This window comes from Choloepus didactylus, chromosome 22 (assembly GCF_015220235.1).
Source record: "Choloepus didactylus isolate mChoDid1 chromosome 22, mChoDid1.pri, whole genome shotgun sequence".
Taxonomy (NCBI): Eukaryota; Metazoa; Chordata; class Mammalia; order Pilosa; family Megalonychidae; genus Choloepus; species Choloepus didactylus.
This window is the reverse complement of record NC_051328.1, coordinates 42,877,078-42,897,552: the sequence shown is the minus strand read 5'-3', so window position 1 is coordinate 42,897,552 and position 20,475 is coordinate 42,877,078. Positions and strand designations below refer to the sequence as shown.

Here is a 20,475-nt window from a genome sequence, read left to right as displayed (position 1 = left end):
GCTCCCTCCTCCCCATCTCCTTGCTCCCTCTCCCTCTTATCCTGCATCAGCGGCTTCTGGGTAAATCTCACCCTTCAAGCTGACTTCTTTCCTGGAGAACATGAACAGGCAGTGCTGGGTATGAGGAGAACAAGCTCCAGGAGGCTCTCAGCGACTAGAGAAGTGTAATGAAAGCGCAGGGCTGAGAGAGAGGTGGCCAAGCCTCCTGGCACACAGACCACCCACCAGTTCATGAGTGTGCGGACCCCTTGTCACAGTTACCAAGGCTGGCTGGGTTCCGCTCGTCAGTGCCGAGTGGGGAAACGTCACAGGTTCAAGCAGGGGTAACTCATGAATGGGAGAGAAAACGTTTCCCATCAATATTCTCTTGTGCTGCTCTCCTCTCCCCCCGCCCTCCACCCCCAGTAACGCCCGCCCCAGAAAGACCCAGCCCAGACCGAGACTCTGGAAGCCTTGGGACTGGTGCCAGGACCGGGGCCAGCCTGGGCCAGCTGCAGAGCACCCCGACTGCCTCCCCTGCTGTGGCCACAGTCATTCCCACCTGTACACTCCTCCAGGAGGGGCTCAGCCCCCATGGCAGGGGTCTTCCAGGGCAGCCCCGGCCTTAGCAAAACCCCATCCTCCATTATTCCTTCCTGATCTTTCCAGACGCGAGCTCCATCCTCACTAAGCTCTGCAGTGTGGACGGCCTCTGAGAGCCCTGGGGGGTCACCCCTCATGCCATCCTCTCCCCTGTGTGGGCTGGGCTTTCGGACTCGCCCCTAAGGAACAGAAAACACTGTACATGACGGGAGACTGCTTCCGAGTCAGGTTCCATCTTGGGTGCGCCCTCCTGGCTGGCTCGCTCTGCAGGAAGCGCTGTGGTGCCCGGGCAGCCCCAGGGCGAGGCCCACGGGCGAGGAGCTGGTGCCTCCAGCCCACAGCCACTAGGAGGACCCCAGATGTCAACAGACCGGCCGTCACCTAACTGCAGCCTCGAGGGCCTGAGTCAGAGGCCCAGTGGGGCCAGGAGAGGTTTCCTGGCCCAGGAAACTGAGATTATACGTGTCTGTGGCTGCTGAGTTTGGGGACAACTTATTATGCATCAATAGGTAACTAATACAACAGCAATAAGAAGAGATCTTGTTAAATAAATGGACTCAAGCTAAAGTGACGTCCCTTAAAGCAGTCACAACAGGTATGCAACCAAAGGCCCCCTTCCAGGGACATGGCCAGTGGGGACCCTCAAGAGATTCTTGCCAAGGAGGAAGGGCACAGGTGGCCCTGTCTGAGCACGTCTGGCCACTCGTGGTAAGTAGACCGCGGTCATCTCACCTGCACACGAACACACTGGCTCTGACGCTGGCCAGGCGGGGACGATCCATCCATCGAGCTGATGTCCATCGAGGCCACCACCAGACATCTGGGCTAAGCCCCAGTGAAGGGCTCTGCTGAGGAAACTCCCACTGTCCCACACCAGCAAAGGGACACTGAGGCACAGAGAAGCCAAATCACTCGCCCAAGATGACACACTAATAGGCGCAGCTCCGAGACCTAAATCCCAGCTGTGACTCTCCCATCCACCCTCAGCCAGCTCTCTCCCAAAAGATCTTCTGCCCAAAGTCTGGGCCCTGATGGGTGGTCAAATCGGGGATCCCAGGAGACAGCCCCATGAGAGAGCGAAGGCCAGGAGCTGCTGGCACGGGACCCCCCACGCATCAGGGACCAGCCAGGGCCTGAGACCCCTCAGGACCAGGGTTCTTTGCTCCCCCAAGCCTTCCCCACAGAGAACTAAAACACACACACACAACCGCTGCGAGGTTTCCAGACAAACGGAACTACTCTGCTGCCCGTGCTCCGAGTCGCCTCTAACCCGCACAACCAGCCACAGGACCCACAAACGGCAGACAAACGGCAGAACCGGGGACGCCTGCCCAATGGCGAACCCCAACTCAGGAGTTCTCCAGGGAATTCCATTTTAATCCTCAAGTCACGTGGATAACTCTCATTTCCCTTGTCTCGATTAAAAGGCCTGAGAGGTGTGCTAAAGAAGACATTTTAATTAATGTATTTACAGTCATTTTTCTTAAGCTCAAATATGATTCTTTAAAGTGCCTTTCTAATGTAATTATGGAGCTCTGCACAACTCAGGAACCATTATCTTCAGATTTATCAAAATACGAGAGGAGAAACATACCGACATTTCAAATGCAACCTCCCTGAGGCTGTAAATGTTTTAAAATTCACCGAAGTACAGCAGCTTAGAAGTAAGAAACAGAAGGGGCGCTACCAGTCTTCGAGTCCAGCAGTCTGTGATCTGTGGGTCAGGAAACTGGTTTAATGTCACAACCAGTGTTACCAAAGGAAAAAGAAAAGAAATCAGGGAGCAGAGAACAGAACGGACAGTGCTGACGCGGTCAGCGCACAGTAGGGCCAAGGGGGGCTGGAGAACATGCTGGAGCCACGAGTGCGGCCCTGACGGGCGGAACGTGTCTCCTCGCCTGCCATTCGGGCACGAGCAGACCGCCCCGTGCCATCGCGTGCGTCACCCACCCACCCCCGCCCGGCAGGCAGAGTGACCGCCTGTGCCCAGGGCCGGGCAGTGCCGTCCGCGGCCGACCGGCCACCTGCCCCGGGGCGGCCACCAGGGGGTTCCCCAAGCAGCCGACCGGCCCACCTGCCTCTCAGGGCCCCCAGCACCTCACTCACTTAAAAGACACCCCAAATCATCCCAGCCACCTCTCGGTACATGTCAATCACTTTGGCTCTCAATTTTTGAGGGTTGATTTGGGTTTGTTTTTCAAAATCTTCTGGAAATCCACACCAAATTCAAAATTCTGTTATACTTGACACCAAATCTTAGTGAACTCCCTTAGACAAGAAATTCTTTTCCTCTCTGGCACATTTACCCAGCTTGTCTAGGTGTGTGATTCCCCTCTGCAGACCACCCCGCTGGCCTGCTTCTCACCAGCTCCAGGCCCCTCCGGAGACACGGGCATTTCCCAGGTCCTGAGCTACCCCCAGAGCAGCCCCTTTTCCACCAAAGACTCTGACAGGGCTCCAGCTACCGTGTGGGCCGGAGCGCACCCAAACCACCCCACGTTTAACTGCGTCCCGGCACTTATTTGATCTTCAGTCACATGACATTACACGAATGACCTTGAGATGCTGCTGGGCAAGAAAGGCGGCGCTGAGAGGGACACACGGTGGCCCTGGGTAGGGCGGGCAACTCAGCAACGTGCTGATTACCCAGAGCGCAGTCCTCGGTGACACGTGCCGCCCGCACGAAGGCACAAACGCAGCTGAGCGGCCGGGGACAGGACACAGCCAGGATCAGTAACTGCATTTAAATTCAACTCCAACAAATTTGGCCGTCTGGTTCCCAAAAAAACAGATTATGTGAAAGATAAGGAAGGCTTACTACAAGGAGATGCACACAGCTGAAAGCAAGGACAGAAGAGAACAATAAATATTCAAATGCACCCCCTAAGCTTTACACTATATAGCCCAAGATTACATTCTTTATAATAACGCTTAACCATCTCCCGAAAGATGCCTTGTGTTCAGTGAAGTTCTTCTCCAGGAGGTGCTGAAATGTATGACTTTTAGAAAGAGAAAAGTGATTCAAATTAATTTAAAAAAGAAAGTAGTTGCAGTTTATATTTCAGTGTTTCAGAAAAGCTACTTTAGTGTTTGGAATTCCTCCATTCCTTTTACCCCTACCAACGATGCTGAGTAATAGGATATTACGACACACGCTTAGGAGCCAAGAACGGACAATAAAGTCAGGCAGAACCCTGGACGAGGACTCGGGCACTGTGGCCCGTAGGCCGGCAGAAGGCAGAGGCCGCGTGGGCCCTGCGTCACGGAGGGGAAGCTGCCACCACGCAGCCCAGCACTTCCCAGCACCTGCTCACCCTCGACCACCTTCCTTTAAAATACAGCTTCCAAAGCCTCTTCCCAAACAGCTCTCTGTGGAGCCTCCAATTCTCGACTGATGTGGTCTGCGAATCCGAGTCTTTTCCCGATCCTTTGTTTCCACATCTCGGAAAGCACTTGGCAATGCTGATGACGAGAACCAATCTTGGGCAGCGCTAAGCCCATTCCCACACCCTCTCGCCGGATCCGCACAACCTGCAGGCACTCACGCTGGGTTCCCAGCACCCAGCGCTCCTGGGCCCGGTGCTCCTGACTCAGGGAGTCCCCTCCTTGGAGCGCTGTCCTGCTGCCTCTTCACAGGCGATTCTCCAGGCCCTGAGCCCACCTGGCATCTCCTGGATTCTGGCTCCACATTTCCAGAGAACTCTCGTGGGGCTCCACCAGGACCTCAAACAGGCACAGGATTGGGGTCCTTTGGTTTTCTTCCCAAACATTCTGATTCCAATGTTCTTGATCAGAGTAATGGAACCAAGCAAGCCCCTGTGAGTGGGGTTCACTCTAATCCCCACAGTGCTTGTAGGCGAACAGCATTAGTCAGAAAGGGTCCTCAGGGTCAAAGCCACTAACACCGAGGACAAGCCTGGGAAATGAACAGCCCTGACTCCCATCTCACCTGAGAGCCAGCAGCAGGTGCAGCCAGAGACACCAACACTGTCTTCAAGGAAGCCTGAAGGACAGTTCCAGCCAGGGAGTCTCAGGGAGAAGGGCTGTGACAAAGGGGGAGAGGAGTTCAAGGAAGCCCAGGGCCGTCCGAGGCCTGACGGGACAGACGTGAAGGCAGAGAGCTGCGAGAAGTCTACGCGGAGAGGAAAAGCCAGACCCCCGCAGACACAGAACCCCCCACACGGGCCCAGAGTCCGCCGCTTTTCTTAGTTTTTACACAAATTCCAAATGACCAACTGTGAGATGTGACCAGGACCTTTTGATACTTAATTTGAAGAAAATGTATGACAAACAGAAAGGCTTGCTGGCAGAGTCACGTTACAGGGTTACGAAGAGCCAGCACAACAAACTCAGAACCACCGTGGCAGCAGAACACAGCAGAAGTGAAAGAAAGCAGATCTCCCTCCTTTGAACAAATTTTGTTGTTGGCTGTGGACTTGTCCCTGGAAATTCTAAGAGCACCAGGAGCAATTCACAAGCACAGAATACATGTCCCTTTCCCCTTGTCTGACTGCGGAGCAAAGAACAGAGGTGCTTTCATAGAAGCCAGGCGGGAATTGGCAGATAATAAATCAGCTACGAGCAAACATATCAAGCCCCAACGGCAGCGACCATCTCGGCAGCTGAGCAGGAGGAAAGCAGCTATAAGGAAGGACGAAGCAGACATGGGGCTCCCAGCACCCGTCTGGGACCCACTGCCAGGACGCAGGGGGCGAGACACAGGGTCAGGGCCTCAAGACGGACCTCCACGTGACCCTCACTGAGGCCGCAAGGCTTGATGTGCACTGCCACAGAACAACTCCTAAACTGACAGCCAAACCCGCTGAATGAGAGTGTATTATTAACCGAAGAAACAGTCAGTAAATCCGCGAGCTCCAAAAAAGCAATCACACAAAAATCTCCTGATGAGCTTTTACAATTATGGAAGACGTTCTTTAACCCAGGTTGAGGTAGCCATTTAACATCAGCCCATTAAAACTGGAACAAGCCTTGACAGTCTTCGTAAGTCAAACATCAACTCTCCCAGGACAGTCGTTTTACATTCTGATTCCCCTCAAACGTGCACTTAAGGTTGCAATACAGTCAGAGAACATCAGAGTACGAACCCAGACTTCACATTCCATGAACCAAAGCCATGGGGTTTTTGATACATTAAATAACTCAGAGTTTTAACGTTAAATAAACATGTCTAACTTCAAATCAGGTGTATGCACTTAAATTGGTAAGGGATTAGGATGAGTGACTGCAACATAATCACTTTCTAATTCCAAAGCTCATGATTTTTTCACAAGGAGGATTTTAGTTCTGTTTACTTTTTTACTGCTTTGAACATTGGAAAAAAGACAAAAAGATGAATAGCAGATGAGAAAAATTAAGAATACTGAAAGATCAATCCAAGAGGTCAATATCTATCTTTTAGGAATTCTAGGAAAAGAGTTCAGAGCAAATAGAGGGAAGGAAATTATGAAAGTAAGATTACAGAAGCCCTTCCCGAAACTGAAGGCTGCCTACGCCACAGGCTAAAGGGACCCAGGGAACACCCACGGGCTCCGTGAAGAAGGAGCTCCAAGGCAGGGGGGCCTTCCAGGGAAGTCCGACCCCAGTCCCAGGGACGAGAGTACTTGGAAACAGGCCTTGGAACACGTGAGTAGGTAGGATGCGGCCGCACTGGGTTAGGCGGGCCCCGAGCCAACAGGATGGGGCAGGTCCAGCCGGGGGAGCCACGGGAAGGCCGAGGCAGAGAACACCTGAACAGGAACCCAGCCTCTGCCTGCCCCAGATGGAACATTTCTTAACAGAGCATGAGACATATGCAAGAGGGGACCTCATGAAAATCTGCTTATACTTTACCTGATCAACACCTTGACTTAACCACCAAGACGATATCATCTCAGAAGAAACAACTATTGATTTTTTATTACTATTATTTTGCATTTCTTTGGCTTTTTAGTTCTTTTCCAAGGCAGCTATTTTATATTTATATACTGCTTCAGGACTATCTGATTAAGACCTCATGGACGCTGTTATGATGAAACTTTGAAAATGAAAAACTCCAACTTAAACAAACCCTTAAGGCTGACAGTACTTCTCCTGAGGAGAACCGAGGGTCCCAGAGAAACCGAAGGGTGGGAACTCTTCTTTCGTTTCACTGGTCAAGGAACAATCTTCCCCCACGCTCTCACCCTGGGACAGCCAGGCTCCACCACAGCAGGTACCCGGCACTGCCCCAGCCATCGACAACCGGAAGGTGCGTGGATGGTTTGAAGGAGGGTGCGCACCTGGTTCTGGAAACTAGCAAGTGTTACTATCGTGATAGCAGATGAGCTCCATGTTTATGGGTTGCACCACCAATTTTATGTTATGTTTTAGAAAAAAGGAAGGCCACCAAGACTCTTTTTAACCATTATTCTAAGGGTGTAATAAAACAGCTTCTTTAACAGGAACTCTATCCCAAAGAACATGAAAATGTAAACCCTCAAATTCACCAGTAATATCGCTTGGTCTTGGAAAGCAAATCCTTCCTGTGGACCCCTCATCGTCTGAGTGTCTCACTTTTCAAAGACAATTTACACTGGGAGGCACTGGATTAAGGCTTCTTACTCTTTTTGTCACAAATTAGAAAAAAGGCAAGTTGTTCAAGTTTGGCAGCAACATGCAATAACAAAACCTACCTTCTCTGGGACCTAACCATCCATTCCAACAAGATCATCGGCAACATTCTTATAAATATACAGAAGATAATGCACACCACACGGGAGGGAAGTTTCATTTAAAGCAAAGAGGGCCCCAGCCTTTCACACCTGTGGCTCCATGAAGAGTGAAACCAGTATTTCCCCAGGGCTCACGCTGCACGACCACCCCTGCCCAGCTCTCTCCCGGGAAGAGCCGGACAGCGCAGTGCTGATCTTCAAGAAAGGATGGGCGGGCCAGCCGAGGGGCGCGGGCAGTAAGCATGGAGTGAGGGCGGAGGTGGCTTACCTGCCCATCCTGTCCGACGTGGTGTATCTGTAGATTGCCCTGCAACATGAAGGAAGAAAGGACAGGGTCAAGAACAGGTACAACCCCAAACACGAGACAGGCGGGCGCCTTCCCCAAGCCACCGCGACTAACTCCTTTACTCTAGGGAAACCATGGACACGAGGTCTACAAAAACACGACCCCCTGTAGCAATAAAAACCCTAAGCAAAATAAATTTAATTACTGTTCACCAATATTTAAAATGAGTTTAAATATTGTTAAAAAAAGAAAAAGAAAAGAAAAAACAACGTACTAAACACACCAACTCAAAAAGTTATGTCCTTACCCACCTCACTCTGACTCCAAAGGAAAACGTCATTTTTTAAATGTTTCATTCTGAAATAATTATAGTTTCACAAGAAGTCACAAAAACAGTAGAGAGAGGCCCCGCGTGCTCTTCCCCCAGCGGGGACGTCTCATACAACTGCAGTACACGACCAGAACTGTTTATATTTATCAACCCAGTTATATTTTATATTTAGGTAAAAGGTCAATCCCCCTCCATCACCAGCTTGACCAAGTCCCTGTCCACCTCCCTGGCTTTAAGGGGATAAAGTCCCATTCCCTAGTTTTGGTGGTCAAGGCCTTCCAGGACCTTCTCCAACTTATTTTCTGCTGCTCTCGTTTCCTTCCCCTCGGCTCAGCCACGCTTTCATGCTTTCATGCATTCATCCATATGGCCACACATTTGTTAATTATTAATTAGTTAATTATCAATTCTTTTGACCTATCATTTATTCTCCCACTCATATTAATTCATTCAGACTCACGGTCTTTTAACTGCATTATTTTTTCTCCCTGCTGAATCTTCGCTCACACTTTTCCCTTTCATTTTATTCCCCACTGATAATTTCTGGGTTTCCGAAGCCCACCAGGTACAAATTAAAGCCATCAACGTGCCCTCTCCTGCATGCCCCGTTCCTTGCACTAGCTCAGCTCTGCACACTCGGCGCCTGCTCATCTCAGACACCGTGAGTCCCCACAGGGGCCCCTCTCCATTCCCACTGCAGCTCCTGGCACAGAAAGCCATGTGGGACAGACTCAGCGCAGCGCTTGCACGGGCAGGAGCAGGCAGAGCTGCCAGGAGGCTCCCTGCTGGCGCAGTGGACTCCAGTGACTGAAACTCTCAAACCCGTGGGGCTCTCTCGACAGGTTTTATGTCAATTTGATGGGAGCAGCCTAGATGCCACCAGGACCTGAGGAGAATTTTCGGAAGAAGCGTCTGAAAAGCCTTTGGTACCACCCAAGGGAATAAAATGCTTCCCTTGTGAGAATTCTCCTGAAAGGGTCCTGACAATTCACAACTGTCACAGTCACTGCTGGTTTTACATCTGCCTTTGCGCTCGGAGTGGGGAAACCGCCCTCTAACAGCACACCACAGTGCGAGGCGAGTGCCAAGCTGCTGCAGGCGAGTCACGAGAGAGCACGCAGTTACACGCCACGCGGGGCTAACATGCCACGTGCTCGGCTCCACAGCCCCAGCACAAAACCTAAAGGAGGCACCATGTGCTGCAACCGCTGACCCTGTCGGTGCCATGAGAAAGGTCAACAGCATCAACAATGGCCACTGACCACTGTCCCCCAGGTACGAAGACTGGAAAGATATGACCCCCAAAGGGGCTTGGGAAACATCAGGCAAGGCAGGTAAACAGCACTGTCACCGCCAGGCTGCAGTTATCCACCCAACTGTCAAATGGCCCAGCTGTCACCCTGATGGCCACCACCAACGGCCTGCCAGGCCCCAGGCTCCGACTCTCACAGTGGTGGCTGGGTTCACACTTCAGAGTGTGAGGCCACATGCACATGACAGTGTCTGTGCAACCAAAAACGACTCTACATTCTGTCCTCGTAACTCACCCACACTGACGCCAGGGCCGGCACCAGTTATAAGGACCCAGATGACCCAGATCGACTGGCACTTAGCACAGCCCAGGAAGGACCAGGACAAGAGGTGGGTGAGAACCGGTCTTCACCCTCCACTCAAGTATCAGGGAGCCTAGCTGTTCAATCACCAAGGAAAGTCAAAATCAAAGAACTTTGCTATAAAAAGTTCTTTCACAAAAGGTTGGAAATGCGTCAAAGGCCCTGGTTTTACAGCATTTCTTCATGCTCTGCAAAAGGGAGCAGTCGTACAGCGCGCATGTCCTGCCCGACCTCCAGCCACCCGTCACGTGGTGTTGGAGGGCCACCTGCCGGGTCGCACTGACGCTGTCACACCGTGCCTGCAGGTCCGGTGGCCCCAGAGGGTGCAGACAGACGCAGCCCTGCTGGCCCTGCCTGGCTCAGGCCCAGCCCTTCCTCTGCAGAGACTGTGACTGCCCGCGCTGCCCTCGTTGTCCTCTCCTCCGGGGCCCTGGCAGCCTCTCAGCCCGTGAGGGTAGCCCTGTGCCTGCCACAGGGACAGGGCCCTCCTCCCCAGGCTGGTCCTCAGCACGGGTGCAGACTTGAGTGCACCTTCTCTGGGCCCCTCCCCAGGCAGCCACCATCCCAGATGCTGCAGGGATGGACGCCAAGGCTGACAGACCTGGCCCCTGCTCTTGAGGAGTGTGCAGCTGGACACAGGGCTGAGGCCCAGGTAACTCAACACAAGACTACAACAAGGCAGCTGGAAGCATGTCACCAAGTGTCCACCAGGGCCAGGACACCCAGAGAGGGGAGCCGCTGCCCTGCTCTGTGGCAGCGAGAGAAGAGGGGCTGTGAGTGGGCAGCAATAATCTCACAAGACCCAAGGCGAGGAAAGCACACTTGGGGAGCCTGATTTGGGGGAAGGGGTGGGGAGGAGATGAGAAAATCAGAGGTGGACGCGAGACCAACCAGCCCTTCAAGTTGGGTGGGAGGAGCAGGCCTGACCATGTGAAGGCCACTGCACTCTGCTCACCCTGCTCCGTCACAGGGCCCCAGAGGGTGGGGAAGCCGGGGATTCTCCAGAGGCGGAAGAGCAGAGGGGCAGGCGCTGCAAGGTGGAGCCCCGAGGGGGGGAAGGCTGGGGGGGCGGGGGGCAAAGCACTGCCAGGGAAAGGTTTTTAAAAGGAGCACAGACAAGCAGGGACCGGCTAAGCTGGAGGCCTCCAGCGGCAGCGGGAGCCAGCTGGCCATTGCTGGAAGCCCACGTCGCTGGGGATCCCTAGGCGAGTTCTAGGGTGCCCTGACACAGGGACCCCACCGTCAGAGCCCCGGAGACAGGCACGGACTCACCTCGCTGTCCTGCATGATCTGCACCTGCTCCCCTTGAGGCACCTGGGCAATGTGGAGGTGTCCCTGCGGGATCCACAGCAAGAGAACACAAAGAAGCATCAGAAGAAAATCAAGGCCAAAGGAAACAAGAGCTGTTTCCCGGAATTTTTGTTTCTGGTTATCTGCTGCTCACAATTCAGAAAAGATAACTTGATCCCCAAGAGTGCAATAATATGTGCATTTGTTTATTAAATTGCCTCTTTCAATTAATATTTAGCATATAACACCAAAAAACCTACTACAGCAACTCTTAAAGGAGCAATGGGCCCTGGGAAATATCTGTTAAGTCTTTAAACGCTATTAAACAAGTAAATGTAGAAAGTGACTGACCCAGAGAAAAGAGGGAAACAAAAATTACCCCAGAAAATTATAATGCAAATTTTATGTAAAAATCATAATTTCATCTCAGAAGGACGAGAAACCTAGCTGGAGCGCCGGGGGTCATCCTCCAGCTATCCGAGGCCGCCGAAGGCTCAAGTGCTGTGTGACGCAGGGGCTTACACACACACTGGCCCTGGAAACAGGGTAGGCGATTTTTTTCAAATCACAGAAACACTCACATGACTAAAGAGCTGGAGTAAACACATTAAGTGTGAGTCCTCAAATCAAAGAACCAACTAAAATGCATATATGCTCCGTAGATATGGTTACAATCTACAAATACTGCCTATAAACTTTAACTGAGCTAAACGGAATTAATATCCATGATCTCATATAGAATCCTACCCTATTTCAAAATGGATCTTAAATCACTGTAGAATTTTCTATTGCTTTCATTTCATGGTCTATGTAAACCCTACACGACCATTATCTATTCTGGAAAGAATTTTCTTACTAATAAGATAAAGTAACTGTCTTTGTAAATATCAACTAAACAAAGAATTCCCTACTTGAAACTGTTTCATCTCTTTTGGAACAAGAAAAAAACACTTATTTGAAAGCACTCATTCGATGTTTTCTGGAAGCCCGCCTGTTTCCGGGCAGGGGGCTAAGGGCAGCATCAAACCGCAGTGGGGGCGCTGACCGAGAACCGTGTTTCCATCTCGGTAACTGGGAGCTTGTTTCCAGGAGAAAGTCCCGGAAGAGGAGAGGCCTGATGTCTGCCACCATCTTCCCATGCCCCAGGAGGCTGGGTGGGATTAAAGACACCAAAAAGGTCCCAGAGGTAGGCAGACATCTCCAGTGCCCCCAGCGAAACTCCTGGAGAAGCCCTCCCTGCCTTCTGCCCCTTCGCTCCCCCTCTCCCACCACACACACTCCAGTGCCGTGGTCCTTCCGCTCCCTGCATGGCTTGGGTCAGGATATTCGTGACTCTCAGAGGAGAGCGGGACCACCCAGGAGGGGCGAGGACGGTCACTGACACGTCACTGAGCTGAGTCGCCGTGCGTGCCTGGCGTATGTGGAACACTTTCCCATTGAGAGCCACAGTCACCAAGGCAGCCAGCTCTCAACACAATCGCAGCAGGAAATCACTTTCCTTCCCTGAGTAGAATGGGGCCAGCACTTCCGGGCTGGGAAGAAGATCTCCAAGGCTTCCCAGAACAAGCCTTGGCTGGGCCCGTCCACCAGCCTGGCTCTTGGGGCTCACACTTTGGCCACCGAGTCCAGCACATGCAGGAACACGGACGTTCTCCGCAGGACTGGACGAGGTGAGTAACATGGGGACGAGTCAACGTCCCCTAATGTGTGTCAAGGACAAGTCCCTTATGGAACTGGCCAGATGTGCAAAAAGTAACTGCTCTCCCCCCTACTATGGGTATGCTCTAGACAAGCAGCAGGTGCCGGCCCTGCCCCCGCCCACCGGGCTGCCCCACCCTGCGGCCCCCCCAGCCCTCACATGAAGGCAGAGCCCTGAGAGGAGTACATACTACTTGGACCTGTCCGTCTTCTCCAATCTGGTGGATCTGGACCTGCTGGGCGTTGGCCAGGGTGTAGTGCAAGGCCTGGGCCTGGGGCTGCTGGACCTCGGTGGCGGGCGGCGGCGTGCTCAGAATCGTCTCTGCAGGGACACAGGGGCGTTAAGACAGTGCTCGGCCATCGGCCCAGGGACCCAAGGAGCACGTGGCACCACAGGGCTCCCTGCTTAGCCCTCGCCCTGAATGCTCACAGACGAGGACAAGGAATTCCACGTGCCCAGACTCTCGACAACGTGGCTCCACGGAGGGCCACTGGCATTTGGGGCAAGACAAGCTCTTGATTGGGGTCATTAATAATAAGTTTCAGATGGCTGAGATTCCGGCATACGGGCAGAAGGTCTCAAAGCAGCGAGTGACGCTGCTGTAGCAAAACACTTCCTGCTCCCAACCACTTACTTAAAGGGATAAAGGTCCTTAGGGTATATCTAAAAAAATGAAAAATAGAAATAAAATTGATGTTAAACCCTGTTTCAGGGTAATTAAACAAACTGAGGTGGGGGGGATCTCAATGTATTTCATTTAGAGATATATCTCCAATAAACTTTAACTTCCCATGTTTAATCAAAATGAGATGTATTTGTGTGCCTCTGCTGTGTATTGACTTTAATTGTAATGATAGCTCAATCCGAAGGCTTTGTTTTTAATACTTGGAACATTAAGGCCTCAAATTTTTTTAATGCCCAATGCGTATATATATTTTTGCAGAGAATTATGATGAGTTGATCAATAAAGACTTGGAAGTATAAAAATATCACATATTAGGATGAACTTCTGTGAGAGGAGAATGGAATGAGGAAAAAGGAGATAAAGTTTCTGACTATTAAAGAAAAGCCATGTATTTTTAATAGCTAATGGTGTGTATCAAACTGCCATGGCATACAGATTCCACAGAATACATTGTTAAAAGCAATATAGCAATATTAAAATGTTAATACTTGCAATTTGCCAGAAAAACTATATCCTCTTCAATTATTCCAAAGTGTAATGAAAAATATTAATGTCAACTTTTAAAAAGGTCAACTTAAAAATATTCAAGGAAGAACATACCTTTTCAAAATTCTTTGAGAGACTGTAAACAAGGCATTTAAAGTCCATTTCACTAGTTAATAAGAACTATACAACTAAACAGATTCCCAATAATTTCCACTCCAGTGTTAATAAAAATTAACTGATTCGGCAGCTTTCAAATGGTTCAAAACTATTACCAGGATCAGTGACAGTCTCCACGGACTAAAACCGAGGTGGGAGACAGGATTTGTAGACACGATGTAAAGGGTTTCCAACCTAAGATTCAAGTTATTGAATTCACCTAAGCTCAGGGATCCCTGCAACCACACAACGTGGAGACCAGTTTAAACCCATGTTTCACACTGATTTCTACTGGCATTAGAGCTCCGGGCAAAAACGTGCCTCAGCTACTTCATGATCAAGGGTAGTCGGAGAGTTAGAGCCAGCGGCCAGAGGCACGAATGAGCACCCTGGGAGGGTCTGCGGCCCCAGCACCCGGCTCGAGAAAGAAAGGGCACCGCCACATGGAGACTCCTCTCCTCTCCCTCGCCCGGGCTGGCTCCTTCTCCGTGTCCAGAGGAACGTGCTTAAGGGACAGCTGCACACACACATCCGCCGGCAACGAGTCCTCAAGGACTGCCGTGTGCAATTCCAAAACACGAGGCGCTTTTGAGGCACCCACCTAAGAGTTCCAGCTCACTGGGGAGACCGACGTGAAGAAAACGCGCCAAGAAGCTCACCTGGGTTGTGTCTTAAACAACAGAACCCGCCACCCTGCCCGCGATCACACGTGGAAGCTCCTGCAGTGCTCCAACCGCACCGGGCCGGGAGAGAGCAGCGTGCAGTGGGGGTGTGTCAAACAGCCAGCCTTCGTGCAGAATCTTATTTATAGCATTTGTTTGGAAATTCCTTTTTTGCTGACAATTCAGAATTGAAAAAAAGATAACTCCAGCTGGAATTATGACCAATTCCAAAGCAAACAAAAATCTTGGTTTAATTACATTTTACTGGATTATTTCTTTCACCAAAATAGCCTTACATATCAGATTTGCTTTTGTAGGCTGAGATGAGATGCAAAATAACGACAAAAATTCCGGAAGTCCTTTTAACTAACCACCTACTTTGTGTTACTGAATTTTAAGCCAAGCATGTAATATATTCAAATAGAGAACAATTAAATCAACTGAAGTTTAAAAAGCAGGGTACTGAGAGGCGGGGCAAGACGGCAGACTGGTGAGCTGTAAGTTTTAGTTACTCCTCCAGGAAAGTAGGTAAAAAGCCAGGAACTGCGTGGACTGGACACCACAGAGCAATCTGTCTTTGGGCATACTTCATACAACACTCATGAAAACGTGGAACTGCTGAGATCAGCGAAATCTGTAAGTTTTTGCGGCCAGAGGACTCGCGCCCCTCCCTGCCAGGCTCAGTCCCGGGGGAGGAGGGGCTGTCAGCTCTGGGAAGGAGAAGGGAGAATTGCAGTGGCTGCTCTTATAGAAAACTCATTCTACTGATTCAAACTCCAACCATAGATAGACTGAGACCAGACACCAGAGACTCTGAGAGCAGCCAGCCCAGCAGAGAGGAGACAGGCATAGAAAAAAAACAACACGGAAAACTCCAAAATAAAAGCAGAGGATTTTTGGAGTTCTGGTGAACACAGAAAGGGGAAGGGCGGAGCTCAGGCTTTGAGGCGCATATGCAAATCCCGAAGCAAAGCTGATCTCTCTGCCCTGTGCACCTTTCCTTAATGGCCCTGGTTGCTTTGTCTATTAGCATTTCAATAACCCATTAGATCTCTGAGGAGGGCCGTTTTTGTTTTTTTTTTTTAAATCCTTTTTGCTTTTTCTAAAACAATTACTCTAAGAAGCTCAATACAGAAAGCTTCAAAGAATTGCAATTTGGGCACGTCAAGTCAAGAGCAGAACTAAGAGAGCTCTGAGACAAAAGGCAATAATCCAGTGGCTGAGAAAATTCACTAAACAACACAACTTCCCAAGAAAAGGGGGGTGTCCGCTCACAGCCACCATCCTGGTGGACAGGAAACACTCCTGCCCATCGCCAGCCCCATAGCCCAGAGCTGCCACAGACAACCCAGTGTGACGGAAGTGCTTCAAATAACAGGCACACACCACAAAACTGGGCGTGGACATTAGCCTTCCCTGCAACCTCAGCTGAATCTCCCAGAGCTGGGAAGGTGGAGCAGTGTGAATTAACAAAGCCCCATTCAGCCATCATTTGAGCAGACTGGGAGCCTCCCTACACAGCCCAGCAGCCCAGAACTGCCCTGGGGGGACGGCACTCACCTGTGACATAGCACAGTCATCCCTCAACAGAGGACCCGGGGTGCACAGCCTGGAAGAGGGGCCCACTTGCAAGTCTCAGGAGCCATACGCCAATACCAAAGACTTGTGGGTCAGTGGCAAAGACAAACTGTGGTAGGACTGAACTGAAGGATTAGACTATTGCAGCAGCTTTAAAACTCTAGGATCATCAGGGAGATTTGATTTTTAGGGCCACCCCCCCTCCCCGACTGCCCAGAAACACGCCCCACATACAGGGCAGGCAACACCAACTACACACGCAAGCTTGGTACACCAATTGGGCCCCACAAGACTCACTCCCCCACTCACCAAAAAGGCTAAGCAGGGGAGATCTGGCTTGTGGAGAACAGGTGGCTCGTGGACGCCACCTGCTGGTTAGTTAGAGAAAGTGTACTCCACGAAGCTGTAGATCTGATAAATTAGAGATAAGGACTTCAATAGGTCTACAAACCCTAAAAGAACCCTATCAAGTTCAACAAATGCCACGAGGCCAAAAACAACAGAAAATTATAAAGCATATGAAAAAACCAGACGATATGGATAACCCAAGCCCAAGCACCCAAATCAAAAGACCAGAAGAGACACAGCACCTAGAGCAGCTACTCAAAGAACTAAAGATGAACAATGAGACCCTAGTACGGGATATGAAGGAAATCAAGAAGACCCTAGAAGAGCATAAAGAAGACATTGCAAGACTAAATAAAAAAAATGGATGATCTTATGGAAATTAAAGAAACTGTTGACCAAATTAAAAAGATTCTGGACACTCATAGTACAAGACTAGAGGAAGTTGAACAACGAATCAGTGACCTGGAAGATGACAGAATGGAAAATGAAAGCATAAAAGAAAGAATGGGGAAAAAAATTGAAAAACTCGAAATGGACCTCAGGGATATGATAGATAATATGAAACGTCCGAATATAAGACTCATTGGTGTCCCAGAAGGGGAAGAAAAGGGTAAAGGTCTAGGAAGAGTATTCAAAGAAATTGTTGGGGAAAACTTCCCAAATCTTCTAAACAACATAAATACACAAATCATAAATGCTCAGCGAACTCCAAATAGAATAAATCCAAAAAAACCCACTCCGAGACATATACTGATCACACTGTCAAACACAGAAGAGAAGAAGCAAGTTCTGAAAGCAGCAAGAGAAAAGCAATTCACCACATACAAAGGAAACAGCATAAGACTAAGTAGTGACTACTCAGCAGCCACCATGGAGGCAAGAAGGCAGTGGCACGATATATTTAAAATTCTGAGTGAGAGGAATTTCCAGCCAAGAATACTTTATCCAGCAAAGCTCTCCTTCAAATTTGAGGGAGAGCTTAAATTTTTCACAGACAAAGAAATGCTGAGAGAATTTGCTAACAAGAGACCTGCCCTACTGGAGATACTAAAGGGAGCCCTACAGACAGAGAAACAAAGACAGGACAGAGAGACTTGGAGAAAGGTTCAGTACTAAAGAGATTCGGTATGGGTACAATAAAGGATATTAATAGAGAGAGGGAAAAATATGGTAAACATAATCCAAAGGATAAGATGGCCGATTCAAGAAATGCCTTCACGGTTTTAACGTTGAATGTAAATGGATTAAACTCCCCAATTAAAAGATATAGATTCGCAGAATGGATCAAAAAAATGAACCATCAATATGTTGCATACAAGAGACTCATCTTAGACACAGGGACACAAAGAAACTGAAAGTGAAAGGATGGAAAAAAATATTTCATGCCAGCTACAGCCAAAAGAAAGCAGGTGTAGCAATATTAATCTCAGATAAAATAGACTTCAAATGCAGGGATGTTTTGAGAGACAAAGAAGGCCACTACATACTAATAAAAGGGGCAATTCAGCAAGAAGAAATAACAATCGTAAATGTCTATGCACCCAATCAAGGTGCCACAAAATACATGAGAGAAACACTGGCAAAACTAAAGGAAGCAATTGATGTTTCCACAATAATTGTGGGAGACTTCAACACATCACTCTCTCCTATAGATAGATCAACCAGACAGAAGACCAATAAGGAAATTGAAACCTAAACAATCTGATAAATGAATTAGATTTAACAGACATCTACAGGACATTACATCCCAAATCAACAGGATACACATACTTTTCTAGTGCTCACGGAACTTTCTCCAGAATAGATCATATGCTGGGACATAAAACAAGCCTCAATAAATTTAAAAAGATTGAAATTATTCAAAGCACATTCTCTGACCACAATGGAATACAATTAGAAGTCAATAACCATCAGAGACTTAGAAAATTCACAAATACCTGGAGGTTAAACAACACACTCCTAAACAATCAGTGGGTTAAAGAAGAAATAGCAAGAGAAATTGCTAAATATATAGAGACGAATGAAAATGAGAACACAACATACCAAAACCTATGGGATGCAGCAAAAGCAGTGCTAAGGGGGAAATTTATAGCACTAAATGCATATATTAAAAAGGAAGAAAGAGCCAAAATCAGAGAACTAATGGATCAACTGAAGAAGCTAGAAAATGAACAGCAAACCAATCCTAAACCAAGTACAAGAAAAGAAATAACAAGGATTAAAGCAGAAATAAATGACATAGAGAACAAAAAAACAATAGAGAGGATAAATATCACCAAAAGTTGGTTCTTTGAGAAGATCAACAAGATTGACAAGCCCCTAGCTAGACTGACAAAATCAAAAAGAGAGAAGACCCATATAAACAAAATAATGAATGAAAAAGGTGACATAACTGCAGATCCTGAAGAAATTAAAAAAATTATAAGAGGATATTATGAACAACTGTATGGCAACAAACTGGATAATGTAGAAGAAATGGACAATTTCCTGGAAACATATGAACAACCTAGACTGACCAGAGAAGAAATAGAAGACCTCAACCAACCTATCACAAGCAAAGAGATCCAATCAGTCATCAAAAATCTTCCCACAAATAAATGCCCAGGGCCAGATGGCTTCACAGGGGAATTCTACCAAACTTTCCAGAAAGAACTGACACCAATCTTACTCAAACTCTTTCAAAACATTGAAAAAAATGGAACACTACCTAACTCATTTTATGAAGCTAACATCAATCTAATACCAAAACCAGGCAAAGATGCTACAAAAAAGGAAAACTACCGGCCAATCTCCCTAATGAATATAGATGCAAAAATCCTCAACAAAATACTTGCAAATCGAATCCAAAGACACATTAAAAAAATCATACACCATGACCAAGTGGGGTTCATTCCAGGCATGCAAGGATGGTTCAACATAAGAAAAACAATCAATGTATTACAACACATTAAAAACTCGAAAGGGAAAAATCAATTGATCATCTCAATAGATGCTGAAAAAGCATTTGACAAAATCCAACATCCCTTTTTGATAAAAACACTTCAAAAGGTAGGAATTGAAGGAAACTTCCTCAACATGATAAAGAGCATATATGAAAAACCCACAGCCAGCATAGTACTCAATGGTGAGAGACTGAAAGCCTTCCCTCTAAGATCAGGAACAAGACAAGGATGCCCGCTGTCACCACTGTTATTCAACATTGTGCTGGAAGTGCTAGCCAGGGCAATCCGGCAAGACAAAGAAATAAAAGGCATCCAAATTGGAAAAGAAGAAGTAAAACTGTCATTGTTTGCAGATGATATGATCTTATATCTAGAAAACCCTGAGAAATCAACGATACACCTACTAGAGCTAATAAACAAATTTAGCAAAGTAGCGGGATACAAGATTAATGCACATAAGTCAGTAATGTTTCTATATGCTAGAAATGAACAAACTGAAGAGACACTCAAGAAAAAGATACCATTTTCAATAGCAACTAAAAAAATCAAGTACCTAGGAATAAACTTAACCAAAGATGTAAAAGACCTATACAAAGAAAACTACATAACTCTACTAAAAGAAATAGAAGGGGACCTTAAAAGATGGAAAAATATTCCATGTTCATGGATAGGAAGGCTAAATGTCATTAAGATGTCAATTCTACCCAAACTCATCTACAGGTTCAATGCAATCCCAATCAAAATTCCAACAACCTACTTTGCAGACTTGGAAAAGCTAGTTATCAAATTTATTTGGAAAGGGAAGATGCCTCGAATTGCCAAAGACACTCTAAAAAAAAAAACGAAGTGGGAGGACTTACACTCCCTGACTTTGAAGCTTATTATAAAGCCACAGTTGCCAAAACAGCATGGTACTGGCACAAAGATAGACATATAGATCAATGGAATCGAATTGAGAATTCAGAGATAGACCCTCAGATCTATGGCCGACTGATCTTTGATAAGGCCCCCAAAGTCACCGAACTGAGCCATAATGGTCTTTTCAACAAATGGGGCTGGGAGAGTTGGATATCCATATCCAAAAGAATGAAAGAGGACCCCTACCTC

At 48.1% G+C, this 20,475-nt stretch overlaps 1 protein-coding gene across 3 annotated transcripts in view; it reads right to left on the bottom strand.

Annotated features, from left to right (window-relative positions):
- The window catches only part of LOC119518439 (BTG3 associated nuclear protein), a 153,709-nt gene that overhangs the window by 39,842 nt on the left and 93,392 nt on the right, over positions 1-20,475 (bottom strand). For all 3 annotated transcript variants that reach the window (XM_037815575.1, XM_037815576.1, XM_037815577.1), the window contains 3 exons: positions 12,702-12,832; positions 10,795-10,857; positions 7,561-7,599 (listed from right to left, as the gene is read on the bottom strand). In XM_037815575.1, the coding sequence (XP_037671503.1) occupies positions 7,561-7,599; positions 10,795-10,857; positions 12,702-12,832 (233 nt within the window). The remainder of the gene's footprint in view (positions 1-7,560; positions 7,600-10,794; positions 10,858-12,701; positions 12,833-20,475) is intronic.